This window comes from Bidens hawaiensis, unplaced genomic scaffold (assembly GCF_021521415.1).
Source record: "Bidens hawaiensis isolate Kalapana, Puna unplaced genomic scaffold, B.hawaiensis_p1.1 tig00014233_1, whole genome shotgun sequence".
In the NCBI taxonomy this organism is placed as follows: Eukaryota; Viridiplantae; Streptophyta; class Magnoliopsida; order Asterales; family Asteraceae; genus Bidens; species Bidens hawaiensis.
This window is the reverse complement of record NW_027492227.1, coordinates 462,177-476,568: the sequence shown is the minus strand read 5'-3', so window position 1 is coordinate 476,568 and position 14,392 is coordinate 462,177. Positions and strand designations below refer to the sequence as shown.

At 35.7% G+C, this 14,392-nt stretch overlaps 2 protein-coding genes across 2 annotated transcripts; one reads left to right on the top strand and one right to left on the bottom strand.

Annotated features, from left to right (window-relative positions):
- Window positions 1–328: 328 nt before the first annotated feature.
- Window positions 329–1,856, bottom strand: LOC143546145 (uncharacterized). Its single transcript, XM_077037871.1, has 4 exons — window positions 1,399–1,856; window positions 993–1,103; window positions 754–834; window positions 329–625 (listed from the first exon to the last, which is right to left on the bottom strand). The coding sequence occupies exons 1-4, from the start codon at window positions 1,639–1,641 to the stop codon at window positions 536–538; spliced, it is 525 nt and encodes a 174-aa protein (XP_076893986.1). The 5' UTR covers window positions 1,642–1,856; the 3' UTR covers window positions 329–535.
- Window positions 1,857–4,876: 3,020 nt separating this feature from the next.
- On the top strand, window positions 4,877–13,717 carry LOC143546144 (uncharacterized). The gene is made up of 3 exons (XM_077037870.1): window positions 4,877–4,998; window positions 5,400–5,559; window positions 13,522–13,717. Exons 2-3 carry the CDS (start codon window positions 5,401–5,403, stop codon window positions 13,567–13,569), a joined length of 207 nt encoding a protein of 68 aa, XP_076893985.1. The 5' UTR covers window positions 4,877–4,998; window position 5,400; the 3' UTR covers window positions 13,570–13,717.
- The last annotated feature ends 675 nt before the right edge of the window (window positions 13,718–14,392 follow it).

The window sequence follows — 14,392 nt, the reverse complement described above, 5'->3', positions numbered from 1 at the left end:
CTAGTTGACACTTGACACACTTAAATCACCAACATATAATTTATGGTCTCAAAATCCAAGAGCTATGGGTAATCTCAAATACATATGATTTCATCCACATCATACTGACTGTTCAGACTGCAATTGGTTTGATCAATAGTTTTCATCCCAATCTGTTTAAACGCCAACGAAGATAATAGTGTGAGGAACACGACTATTAAATTATAGTAGCTAGCTTATATATGGGAAGTTACAAACTTTGTTAGAAAGTATTAGATCGATCCACATAGATTATTTAGTGAAACTGAGAGGTAATTTTGGTTGTATAAAGTGAGTAAAATCTTTAATTAACAAAAATCATCAAACATTACATAAAAAAACAAATCAAGAAATAACAAGTTTTTATCAGATTAAAAATCACACAATACTCATCAAGAAACAATGCTGAAAATACAAGTAAGAATCATCACACAAAAAAGACAGTAGTTAAACAAGCATTAGCTTAGTAATTATATCAAAACAGTTAATTGGTGCATGCATGCAGTTGGTTTCATCATCATCTTGGAACAAGTTGGCTTAATGATTCAATGTTGCTGCTCAGTTCTTCAAGTTTCTTCATCCTCACTCTCTCACTTTCAGTCACCAACTGCACAATCAACCAAACATCATCATCATCAACATAACAGAGGCGGATAATGTTCGAGCCAATATTGCTGAAAGATCGATAATTAACGAATAGTTGGGAATAAGAAATAATATGCATGCATGCATTACCTCCATTAATCTTGCTACCAGTTGAGCTTTCTCCTTGTTTTTTTCATTGAAAGCTTCTAATGCTTCTCTGTACTCTCTTTCCTGGTGCATGATTTAACTTGAAGTTATAATTAGTTTAAAGAATATAAATCTAAAAAGAAATAATAGAACTAAATGGTGCAATATATAATCATGATTAAAGGTAATTTATTTAGCAAAGTAAAGTGTAATTATAACAATAATGATGATGCATGTTTCACCTTCTTATGACAGCTTTGTCCCAATGGCTTTAGCTCTTTGTTGACCAAATCAATTTTCTTACGAACGGTTGTTACCTCCTTCCTCCTTGGATCTTCGAGTGCTTCAAGTTCCTATTCCGTCTCACATTAGAATTTTCAATATAATAATTATAAAAAAAACATATATATATACATGCATAATCAATAATAATATGCATTTTATGTAGTACTGATGAGATGTAGTGAGAAACAGAAAGTGAAATCGTTATGCGATATAATGGTTTTATATGGATACACGTGTTTTATGTGGTTCAAGTGAAGTAGACCTATAGTCACATGTGAATGTAGAGGTAAAGATGTTAACAATCTAATAAAAATTTTGTTTTAAAGATTGAATGCAAAGTATAATGTAGGTTAATGGACACACCTCGCGAATTTCAGCCAACTTCTTGGTTTCTTCTTCGACGCGTCCTAAATGAGCATGAACTTTCTCCCTCACCTCCATCTTTTTCTTCCTAATCTCTTCTTCCTTAACCCTAAAAGCCAACAAGGCCGATTTTGACAATTCATCTTCATCATCGCCGATCATTGGACTTCCATGATAACTGATTAACGCGGTGTTATTCGTTCTCGTCATCGTTTGGGCTTGTTGTTGTCTATCCAATGCCATGATGCCAAAAGAATAAAACTCTTGTTTTTCTGTTTAGTAGATCATGTCACCTTATATGCTTTGTGTTGGAACTATGGTCATCTTTTGCTTCTGTTCAAGATTCTCTATCTAGGTAGTTGGCTTTGAAAATGGTATTAAAGCTACTAGCTTTATTGTCAACAAATCTTGACTTGTAGTGAAAAGTCTAAAATGCCCTTCCCATTGTCATAATGATATAAAAAGAGAAAAATTGGATTTAAATAATCCCACTTTTAACGTGTTGGCCAATAATAATCCCACCTCAGGCATTTCCCACTGGCAGTCCCATATTTCTAAGGTTTTTTGTTTTATGATTCCCTGTTAAAAAAAATTAACGGGGTTAAGTTTTTGCTGATGTGGCTAATGACTTGGCATTTTTATTTTCCTAAATGGCTTTTACCTATATTTTTATTTTCCTACTTGGCTTTCCTTTCATCATTATCCCAACAATAATAATAACAATAATAATATCTTCATCTCTGTAAACTCACCATGTCCAAATCTATCATCATCTTCTTCACCTTCATCACCTTCATCATCTATGTATTATCCACAAACCCAAACCCTAACCCTAACTCACTCCCCACTCTCACTCTGTCCTGACCTACCACGGCTTCCCAATCGGACTCCTCCCAACGGACGTCCTCTCCTACGACCTCAACACCACTTCCGACGGCTTCGCCGTCCACCTCGGCCGCCCATGCCGCCTCATCCTCCCGCCGGACAACTACCTCACCACCTACTCGAATCGCTGAGTTGAATGTAATTAGGGTTAAGGCTTTCTTCCAGTGGTGGGGGATCACTGGGATTAATATTAGTGGTGAGGATTTGATGTTGAAGCTGGATGGGTTGCATCTGGAGGTGGGGGTCGGGTCCAATGGTCAGCAGGTCGTTCATGGTGGCTTTCTTGAATCTGGGTTTGATTGATGAAGGATTCAATCAATAATTGTGGTATGAGTTTGTCGTGGGTGAGGGATTCAATCGATAATTAGGGCTCAACCAATTAATTTTAGTGGTTAAAAGGGTGGGTATTCAACGTAATTAATGGACAATGCCAAGTCACTCGCCATGTAGGATTATGACACTGCCAACTCACCAGCCACATCAGCAAAAACTTAACCTCGTTAATTATTTTTAACGGGAGATCATAAAACAAAAAACCTTGAAAAGATGGGACTGCCAGCGGGAAATATCAAAGGTGAGATTATTATTGGCCAATTCATTAAAGGTGGGATTATTTAAATCCAATTTTCCTATAAAAAAAGTAGTGAACATGCACCCACTTCATAAAACACCTTCCCAACTTCCTTCCAATGGTCAGGAATATTTTAACTTTGGAGTGAGAGTTGGTAAGGTGGAAAAGCCATACCATATGTATTTTTCATATTTATACAAGACTTCATTAAGAATCTTGTTTAGGCTTTTCTATGTCATAATTAAAAGAAAAAGCCTACTTAGTTCTCCTATTTGCCTAATTGCCACATAGCAATTGGACCTAAAATCCCACATAGGCCTATAGACATATCAATGTCACATAACTCATTTATTTTATAATCACACAAAAGGTTGATTCTCTTATTTCAATATGTTAGTAACTTAAGAACTTTAAGATTAAGGTTTCCAAACTAAAATAAACATTTTGGTATATATTAAATAAATCCAGCATTCTTATTACAACAATCTCGAATAGTTTTCCTTTATGTTCATTAATTTAAGATCGTTTATATACCTTGAGGACGGGGCCATAATACATTCTTAAAATCAGTTTAGTCGATTTAAAGATCCATCGATATATGTTACTTCGAAGTTAGAGTTTTCTATTTATGTAGCATGTGCTCCTGTGTAAGATATGGGGAAGAAGAATTGTTGAACTGTCATAAGAGAAAAAGAGTATGGAGGAAACTTGATTTTACTTGAAGTTTGGTTAAAGAGTGCGTACCTACACTAATAGATTAAACTAGTACAATGAGAGCCTTAGGGGCAAAGACAAAGTAGGAGAGAATTTGTAATTTGTTAAATGCCTTTTTAGAATTATGACAGTTTTACCCTCTCATGCATACAAACATTAATAATCATAATATTAGATGATAATTTAAATGTTCTGATCAATACATAGTTGTGATATAAGTGTTTTTAGCACTACATAGTAAAATCAACTTTTAGTCGTTTTGTTCTCGCGTCGAAACAAATTCTCAAATTTAAAATTTGATATAAATTGAGTGGGAACAATTTGATAGAAAAAAGAACGAGAATATTTTGATAGAAATTGAATCTATGGATCAACTTCTCTTTCTCATGTGTTTAAATTTATTCGTGGAAAATTGCATCAAAATATAAGGAAAACAAGCCAAATAACAACAGACTGAACTCGAAAAATCTAAACACCAAGCGAATTTTGAGTAATCGAAATAGTGTATTCAGTAAACAAGTTTTATGTGAACTTTGAGTGATCGAACTAGTTCATTAAAGTACGGTTAGAATGCACTTTGAGTGAATACATTACACTATGATATTGTCACTAAATTTTCTATGTTGCTAGCATATACATTAAACTATTTCACTTATCGACTATAAATTTTCTCTCTTTTAACACCGTATTAAATTGCATACGATGTTTTCACTTATTTATAAAAATGTAACCAAAACTTGAAGACTTTTTTTTTCACCAGTCTCCTTTAAAATATGATGTATGACGCCCATGCAGATGTGTCCTCATCCAAAAGCTTCTGCCTTCGGTGCAACTTCAAGACATTTAAGAGTTTGATTGAGGTCTAAAGTTTTGCAACTTCAAGACATTCACCAGTTAAACAGTTAACCGATGAATTTTCTAACAGGTTAATTATTTCAAGGGAAATAACCAGTTAGACCGGTTAACCGGGTCAGGTACTAACTGGTTATGAGACAAGAAACCCCTACCCGGTATAACCGAACCGATTAAATGGTGAATAACCAAAAAAACGTTTTTTTATAAAGAATAAAAGAAAATCGATTAACAGGTTTCGAAAATCAATAATATAAACCAATTTCTAAAAAACAGTTAAAACCGGGTATAAACCGGTTAGTGATGGACTGGTTACTAACCGTTTAGGTTTTCAGTAAAAAATCGGTTAGCTTATGCCTCTCTACTTTTGTTTGCCCACATCCAAAGCAAAGCCCAAACCGTGAAGACCCTTTTCACAACCCGACCCGAATTCCAATTTGGGAATTTGTAACTCTTATTCATCTGCAATTATTATTATTTCTTACATTTTCACAATCATCGTCTCCGACGTGCTGTTTCGTTCTTCAAATCATCACTTTTTAATTCTACGCAACGATCTCAGTTTCTACCGCACTCACGTAAGTCAAATCCGTTTAATATTTTGAAACCCTAACTCATTTTTGTCATTAATCTAATTGCTAGTGTTCAACGTTTCGGTTTTTATAAGATGATTGACTTTTCCTAATTACAGTTTAGATTCAGCAGCTATTTATAAAATGTATTCCGTGTGTCCTAAAGTATATATCCATTGCTGGTACCGGTAACGAAACGAACCGGTACCAGCTGAACAACGTGTCTGCTGGTATCCGTATTATCGGACGTTTTGACTTTGGATGTAATTTTTACTCGAAACCGAACCGTGTGCGAATAGTTAATGAAATAAAAGAAAATGAGTCTTTTGATATTGAGTGATGATGAAAACTGGAAAGTATATGTTACGGTTTAGCAATTGAGCAGTTAATATTGCTGAATGTTGTAGGATGGTTGAAGAGGTACCGTTTAGGCCAAGAGAGAAGCTAATTGAGAGGCAAAGATTGTTTCAAAGCATCCACAAACACACGCATTTGAAGGGTCCGATGGATAAGATTACTTCGGTTGCAATCCCTCTTGCGTTGGCTGGTTCTTCGCTGTTTCTCATTGTGAGTCTACTTATTCACTTCTACTTAAATTATTTTAATAAATTAAAATAATGGTAATACAAATCATAACGTAAGTTTAGGATACCAAATTTTACTCTTTATTTGGATGCATCTTTCTGTTATTAAAAAGAATTAGAGCGGTATAATTAGGGGTAGCAAAATAAAAGCATATAGAAAAAAATGATTTTGTGTAGATAGACTGTAAACAATTGACTCTCACACATGATAACTATGAAACACAATCCACTTTAGCGTTCTCACTTTCACTCTCACGTATATAATAAGAACAAGGACAAAAAGAAAACCGCAAAGAATTTAACCAATCCCGACACCACACGATCAGTCATCAGTCCACCCCAAATTTGCTTATATGTTGTCGAAATCACAATTCCACGCCGTCATGTTTGGGCGTGTGATCGTGTGGGCTTGCGATATGGGCAACTTAATCACAAATTTGGGGGTTGATACAGTGAACTTGGGATTGGTTAGTTTCTTTACCTTTTTTTTTCAACCCTGCTTTGATTATGTGTGGGAGTGGGACTGGGAAAGTGAGAATGGATTATGTTTCTTTGTTACTAGGTGCGAGGGTCGATTATTTATAATCTATTTGCATAAAAACTAGTTTGTTGCTGTATGTTTTCTTTTGTTTTGTAAGTTTTCCTATTAGTTTGTTCCATCGTGGAAACATTAATGTGGAAATATGACTTCTAGTTATTAGTTATTCCAATTGTTAGTGCCTTAGTGGCTACAAGTGTTAGAAATCAATTGGATCAGGAACAAAAAACAGAAGACAATGGTTTTTGTGAAACTCCCCGTGGCTCTTTTCCTTTTAATTTAATACCAAAAACAAATAAACCTAACACAACCCTATTTGTATAAAGCAGATGACCCAAACCTTCTATGACTCAGACACTTAATAAACTATTTTTAATAAATCCAACTCCTAACAACTAGATACATTTAAACTACTAAATAAATATCACAAATTCACAATTAGGATTCATTTCTATCAATCACCCCCTTAATTCTAATGTGGACTTGCTTCTTGTCTAGAGTAGGGTTCGGTCATCATCCTCTTGAGATAGATAAACCTCTTCCTTCTTTGGCTTTGACCTTGGGCATTCATACGCATAGTGACCAAATTCTTCGAAACTATAGAATTTAATTCATGTCTTGTTTCATCCTTCTTTCAGCTCACATTCTTCACTTTGTTACCGCCTGACCCAGGTCAACCCTTACAACGTCTTCCTGTTCCACAGCTTTTGTCCCTTTTACGGCTCCTTTGGCAACAATCACATCCATTATTCTTCCCTTTCAATTGTTCATCATCAAGAGTGAACTTGGTTTTAAACTGTGTGATGCGCTCCGATGCATTTTGATCCAAAAAATTGTTGCATGATGCGTGTGCTATGCAAGATGTTTCTTATTAAAAAATACTAAATAGACAATATTTTACTTGTTAACTTTTAAACAATAAAAGAAAAGAGATTAAAATAATAAATTAAAAAAAAAAGCTATAGTACCCCCAAAGTTTTATGTACAAACAAAATGCCTTTTAACTCTATGTGTGCAAGTAGTCTATGCGAGGTAAGGGTGTTCAAAGTTGGATATCCGGACTTTCGGATATCCGAAGTACGAACCTTTCGGATAGTGGATTTCACTATCCGAATCCGAAATTTCGGATGGTCGGATAGTAAACCAGATATCCGAATTCCTAAACCAACCAAAAAATAGTCGAACACAAATACACAATAACATTTATCTCTCAAAGGTAACATTCAAAATCCTCAAAATAATGAGTCTTGTAAATCCAACAGCTTTGTTCTATGGAAACTCCATTAAACTCAGATCTGAAATCGATCTCAACAACTGATACGTTTGTAATAGTTTAGGTCCTGAACTGTCAATTGTCAATAGTATAGGGACTGAATTGTATCTTTCTTGTTAACAATTGAGGTCGTTAGGCAACTATAATAACGATCTGAAGCTAATACAATCGGGTAGCTTGTTTGACGAATATTCCTTTCTCTCTCTAAAGATTCTAGTTCTAATCTCAAGCTATCAGTTGGTATCAAAACCAACCGATTCCATCGGAGCTTTTGTACTACGGAGATTCACGGCGGTGTTCCATTCACGGCGACAGTCCATTCACAGCAGCGGTTCATCACGACGGCGTTCAATTCACAGCGGCGGTTCATCACGACGGCGTTCAATTCACAGCGGCGGTTCATCACGGCGGCGTTCAATTCACAGCGGCGGTCTAATTCAGATTGAAGACGGTGATTTCAATGGCGACTACTCGCACTCAAGAACTCGAAAAAACAATCAAGGAACATGAGGCGTCTCTCAATCGATTGGAGACATCAACAGATCATAACCTAACAGAACTGATCGGAATTAAAGCATCAACAGAGAAACAATCATCCGATTTGGAAACTATGAAGACTCAGATGGAAGCAATTTTAAAGAAATTAGATCAAATTGGAAGCCCTAACAATAATTTGGAGACAAATAATAACAACAGAGATGATTACAGAAGCAACAACAACAATCAACGAGACGAATTCGATGAAACCAGATGTAGCCGAAGTAATAACCGATTTTCCAAAGTTGAATTTCCCAAATTTGACGGTTCAGATGTTGAAGGCTGGTTATATCGATGCGAACACTTCTTTTCAATTGATGAGACACCGGGAAGATATAAAGTTCGTTATGCAGCAGTTCATCTTGAAGGTCGTGCTCTTCAATGGCACCAATCTCACATCAGATCACAAGGAGGAAGACCCTTATCTGAAATACCGTGGTCTGATTATGAAAGGTCAATCACGGCGAGGTTTGCTACAACTATGATTGAGGATGCAATGGGAGCAATCAAGGCTTTAACACAAACAGGGGAATTAGAAGATTACTGTGACCAGTTTGATTTTCTTCTAAACAAGGTAACACTTCCTGAAGAATACACTCGTAGTCTATTCATTGAAGGTTTGAAGCCTGAGATTAAGTGTCATATTAGGCTTCTTGATCCACAAACACTTAAAAGAAACCTATAAATTGGCTAGGTTACAAAATCAAGCTAATCTAACCATGTCTCAAATCAAACCCACAGCCTATCACACTAAACCAATCACTACTTACAACCACTACAAACCTACTGTTCCTTCTAACACCACAAAAATGCCTTTACTACCCACACCTATAAATGCCAACCCAATCAATTCCTATAAACCTTTTCAAAACCGAAGATTAAGTAGCAAAGAATTAGAAGAAAAAAGAAGTAAGGGGGAATGTTTCTTTTGTAATGACAAATATACCCCTGGCCACAATTGTAGAGGCAAAAATAATAAGCAATTGTTCTTATTTGAAATCATGGAAGAAGAAGGTTGTAATGAAACTCAAGAACCTTCAGAACCTTCTTTCATCTGTGAACCAATCACAGATCCACATCTCTTTCCATGCATTGACTGGAATTCCCTCTTATTCCACAATGAAAATCATAGGAACCATTGGTACAAAAAATCTGCAAATATTGATTGATAGTGGCTCCACTCATAACTTTGTTAATGAACAGTTAGTGAGTAAACTGCAGTGTCCATTAGAAACTGTGGATAATATGCCAGTTACTATTGCAGACGGTACCAAACTTCCATGCATGAAATTATGCAAAAATCTTCAATGGATGATGCAGGGAAGTTGGTTCAAGGCCGATATGATGGTCATTCCCCTTAGCAATTATGATATTGTTTTAGGAATTCAATGGTTGCAAACCTTGGATGATATCATATGGAATTTCAAGTCTTTGACTATGAAATTCACTATCAACAATCAACCTTTTGAACTAAAGGGCTCTACCTCAACAGGGGTCAGTTTATGTTCAATGGAAAGGTTAAATTCGTGGTTTAAGACTACTAACCAAGTTGTTGAATGTCAACTATTTAGTATGCAAACTGAGGGAAAGGCCACCTTCCAACATCAACCTCAGATTCTAAACACACAAGAAGCTAAGACCCTGGAAATGTTATTGGAAAGTTATCAAGATATATTTGATATTCCTCAAGGTTTACCACCCTCCAGAAACTGTGATCACAAAATTAAACTGAAGGATGAAAGTGTCAGTATAAACTTGAAGCCTTATAGGTACCCTAGTGCTCAAAAGTCTGTCATTGAGCAAATGACACAAGAGTTATTAGATACTGGAGTCATAAGAAATAGTACCAGTTCATTTGCTGCTCCAGTTGTACTGGTTAAGAAAAAAGACGGGTCTTGGAGGATGTGCATAGATTACCGAAAACTAAATGAGTCCACAATCAAAGATGTTTTTCCTATCCCACTAATTGAAGAACTTCTTGATGAATTAGGAGGTGCTACAATCTTCTCTAAATTAGATCTTAGATCTGGGTATCACCAAATTAGAATGTTTGATGATGACATCCATAAAACAGCATTCAAGACTCATCAGGGTCATTATGAGTTTTTGGTATTACCTTTTGGTCTAACAAATGCACCAGCCACCTTCCAAGCTTTAATGAATGAAACTTTCAAACCTGTCTTAAGGAAAAGTACACTTGTTTTCTTTGAAGATATATTGATCTATAGCAAAACCATTGATCAGCATCTCAAAGATTTGGAACAGGTCTTGCAACTTATGAGGTATAATTCATTAAAAGCTAAGAAATCAAAGTGTTCATTTGGTGGTACAAGGGTAGAATATTTGGGTCATATTATCACTGGTGAAGGCGTAGCCACTGATCCTGTTAAAATCCGAGCCATTAAAAATTGGCCCAGCCCTACAACTTTGAAGCAATTAAGAGGTTTTTTGGGCTTGGCAGGGTATTATAGGCGATTCATTAGAGGATTTGGTACTATTGCCAAACCTTTAACCGAACTCCTAAAGAAGGATGCTTTCAAATGGAACCATGGGGCTCAACTAGCTTTTGAAGAATTAAAAGAAGCTTTGAGTAACCCTCCTGTTCTAGCCTTACCAGATATGACTAAACCCTTTGTGGTAGAGACAGATGCCTCAGCTAAGGGCTTAGGTGCAGTATTAATGCAGGATAGGCATCCTATTGCTTTCATTAGCAAAGCCTTGTCCATCAGACAACAAGCTCTTTCTGTCTATGAGAAGGAATTACTCGCCATTCTCCTAGCAGTCAAGACTTGGCACCACTACTTGATCGTCAAGCATTTCATTATCAAAACTGATCAGCAGAGCCTTAAGCACTTGCTGGACCAGAAAATTATAACTCCTTTGCAACAGACATGGTTGTCCAAGCTTATGGGTTATGATTATGATATTTTTTACAAAAAGGGCAGTGATAATAATGCAGCTTATGCATTATCCAGAGTTCAAGGTTTAGATTTGTTAACTATGAGTTTAAGTACTATCCAACCACTTCTTATGGATAGACTCAAACAAGGATGGTTAGCAGATACACTATTACAAGGGCTTATCAATCAACTGTCACAAGGGAAATTGATCAAGCATGTTACTTGGGATGGTGTACTACTAAAGAGGAAACAAAAACTTCTGGTGGCTAATGATCCTATTTTGAGAACTGATATCATTACTTGGTGTCACTCTTCACCTTCTGGTGGCCACTCAGGATTCAAACCAACTATTGCCAAAGTCAAAGAGCTGTTCTATTGGAAAGGCTGCACTAAGGAGGTTCACAGATTCATTAAAGAATGCATTATTTGTCAACGGGCCAAATATGAGACAGTAGCATATCCAGGTCTAATGCAGCCATTACCTATGCCTTTATCCATTTTCAGTGATATTTCAATGGATTTTATCTCTGGTTTACCTAAAGCACAAGGTAAAGATACAATCCTTGTGATAGTGGATAGGTTAACTAAATTTGGCCACTTTATTCCACTTTCCCATCCCTACACTGCTGCAACCATTGCTCAAGTATTCCTTGACAACATATTCAAATTACATGGATGCCCTAACTCTATTGTATCAGATAGAGATCTTGTGTTTCTCAGTCAATTTTGGAAGGATTTCATGAAGCTACAGGGTATTACATTATCATTCTCTAGTGCCTATCATCCTCAGTCGGACGGCCAAACTGAGGTCTTAAATCGATGCTTGGAAACCTACTTAAGGTGTATGTGTATGGACACACCTTTACAGTGGGTTAAATGGTTATCTTTGGCCCAATGGTGGTATAATACAAACTGGCATTCTGCCATTCGTTTGACCCCTTATGAAGCCCTTTATGGCTTCAAACCACCAATTCACTTGCCTTACATTCCTAACGATACTCAAGTTGCTACTGTTGAGGAGTTGTGCAGGGATAGAGAACATATGATTCTTCAACTAAAACAAAATTTGAACAGGGCAAAGAATAGGATGAAACAGTTGGGGGATATAAATCGCACAGACAGAAGTTTTAAAGTGGGAAATTGGGTTTACCTAAAATTACGTCCATATGTGCAGACTTCACTCAAATTACATCGAAATCAGAAGCTCATTCCTCGTTATTATGGCCCGTATTTGATACTGGAGAAAATTGGAACTGTGGCTTATCGATTGGATTTACCCAAAGAGTCTGCGATACACCCCACTTTTCATGTCTCACTCTTAAAATTAGCTCATGGAACTCATCAACCAAGTCATCCTATACCAGCTGCTCCTCGGTTTACCTTACAACCTAGATCTATACTCGATCACAAAGTAGTTAAAAAGGGAAATAGAGCTGTAAGACAAGTGTTAGTTCATTGGTCTAATTTGTCAGTAGCTGATGCCACATGGGAGTTTGAAGACGAGTTTAAACTTCGTTTTCCATCCTTTTGTTTTTGAGGTCAAAAAAGTCAAAGAGAGGAAAGTATTGATACGTTTGTAATAGTTTAGGTCCTGAACTGTCAATTGTCAATAGTATAGGGACTGAATTGTATCTTTCTTGTTAACAATTGAGGTCGTTAGGCAACTATAATAACGATCTGAAGCTAATACAATCGGGTAGCTTGTTTGACGAATAATCCTTTCTCTCTCTAAAGATTCTTGTTCTAATCTCAAGCTATCAGTAACCAACCTGTGTATTTACATCTTTGTTCTCATCAACATTGCAGACAGCGTGAACGCTATTTGGGATTTAGGGTTTTCAAGCTTCAAGATGCTATATATATCAAAATATAAAGATATTTAAAAATAATTAAATTTAAATTTTCGGATATTGGATATCTGGAATATCTGAAAATTTTCAAAATTAATATCCGAATCCGAAAATTCGGATATCCGAAACTTTCGGTATCTGATTTTTCGGATTCGGATTTTTCTGAACACCCATAGCGTAAGGTACAAGTAGTATATGCGGGAACTCACTTTAGCTCATAAATGTGTACATCGCGCACCATGTGATTTAGAGTGCATCATCCTCATATCATGGAAATGCATCACATCTATGTGATCTCATCAGCACATCATGCACGTGCACATCATGTATCATGATATTCTGATGTGCGCTCTATCGAAGCAGATATAAGCATATTATTCTCCAGCATATAATTTAAAAAATTTTGTACCATTACTTCACCATCAAATGCAAAATCGAGGCTCTTGTACTTTGATTGTAACTTACTTAACTTACCTGCAAATTCGTCAAGCTTCTCTGACTCTTTCGTCTTCAATAGCTCCAACTCTTTCATCACCAATGATGGAATTTGAGTTGTATGAATTCTTACAACCATAGGTAATTAACGTTCCTTGGTATATTTCTATGAATATAGAACATTCCAATGGAATGTTTACACATCTAACCCACTTCACATGTGTAAAGACAATTAGGATTAACTTCTAACAATAAGTCAGTTTTATTTCTTACACTAAGCCTATACACGACTGTAGTTGTCTTTCCACTTTTAGCTATGTTTAAATTCGACTCGTTTTGCGTAAACACAACTGAATGAATCAAAACTGTCACCTATGCTTTTTTTTAATAAATAATTTGTGTGGTTTTACAGGGACGAGGGATCTATAACATGTCTCATGGGATTGGAAAGAAAGAATAAGCAAGTGAATGTTTAAGATTTTTAGTTTGAATAATTACTTAGTAATGGTTGAATGATTTTATTCTATGAATTGCCTTTTCTGTGCTGGTGAAATTACAGCATTTGTTGGTGGTAATAAAAGAAGTTTACTGTGTTGGAATATATATTGTATTGTGTTTTTGTATCAAAACCCATTGATAATTCATTTTTCCTGATATGTGGTATAGGACTATAGGTGTGTACGGGGCGGTTTAGTTCGGTTTTGATGTCTTGATGACGAGTTATCATATGTTCATGAAGGAATTTGTTTAGAAACACATCGTGGGAAGTATTCACTTGTTCTCTATCATGTACTGTTATTGCTCAACAATGAATTAGGGGTGAGCAATAACCGAAACCGAACCGTAAACCGACAAAATCAAACCAAAATAACCAAAAACTGAATTAACCGAAATTAATCGAACCACACAGAACTATTCAATTTATATATATATATTTTATTTTTATTTTTTTCATATTTTCAAGTCTTTTTTCCTCTTTTTCATGTATTATATGTATTAATAGTTTAACACCATCTTTTTCATGTATTTATATCTCCATTTCATGTACTAGCATCTTAGTTTCATGTAGTTATACCTTCACTTAATGTATTTAAGCATTCACTTCATGTATTTTTAAGCAAAATTTCAGCTCAAGTTTGATATTGGTTATTAACCGAAATAAACCGAACCGATAATCGCGGTTCGGTTTAGTTAATGCTAATAACCAAACCGAACCGTGTATATTATACATTGAGGAATTGAAAAGAAGTGTTTCTCAGAAAAAGACAAAAGGAAATATTTGA

Coding starts and splice junctions, on each gene's coding strand:
- LOC143546145 (XM_077037871.1), bottom strand. CDS start 1,641: ATGGCATTGGATAGACAACAACAAGCCCAAACGATGACGAGAACGAAT. Junction 1,104..1,398: donor AGTTGGCTGAAATTCGCGAG/GTGTGTCCATTA, acceptor GAGACGGAATAG/GAACTTGAAGCACTCGAAGA. Junction 626..753: donor TGGTAGCAAGATTAATGGAG/GTAATGCATGCA, acceptor TTGATTGTGCAG/TTGGTGACTGAAAGTGAGAG.
- LOC143546144 (XM_077037870.1), top strand. CDS start 5,401: ATGGTTGAAGAGGTACCGTTTAGGCCAAGAGAGAAGCTAATTGAGAGG. Junction 5,560..13,521: donor GTTCTTCGCTGTTTCTCATT/GTGAGTCTACTT, acceptor GTGGTTTTACAG/GGACGAGGGATCTATAACAT.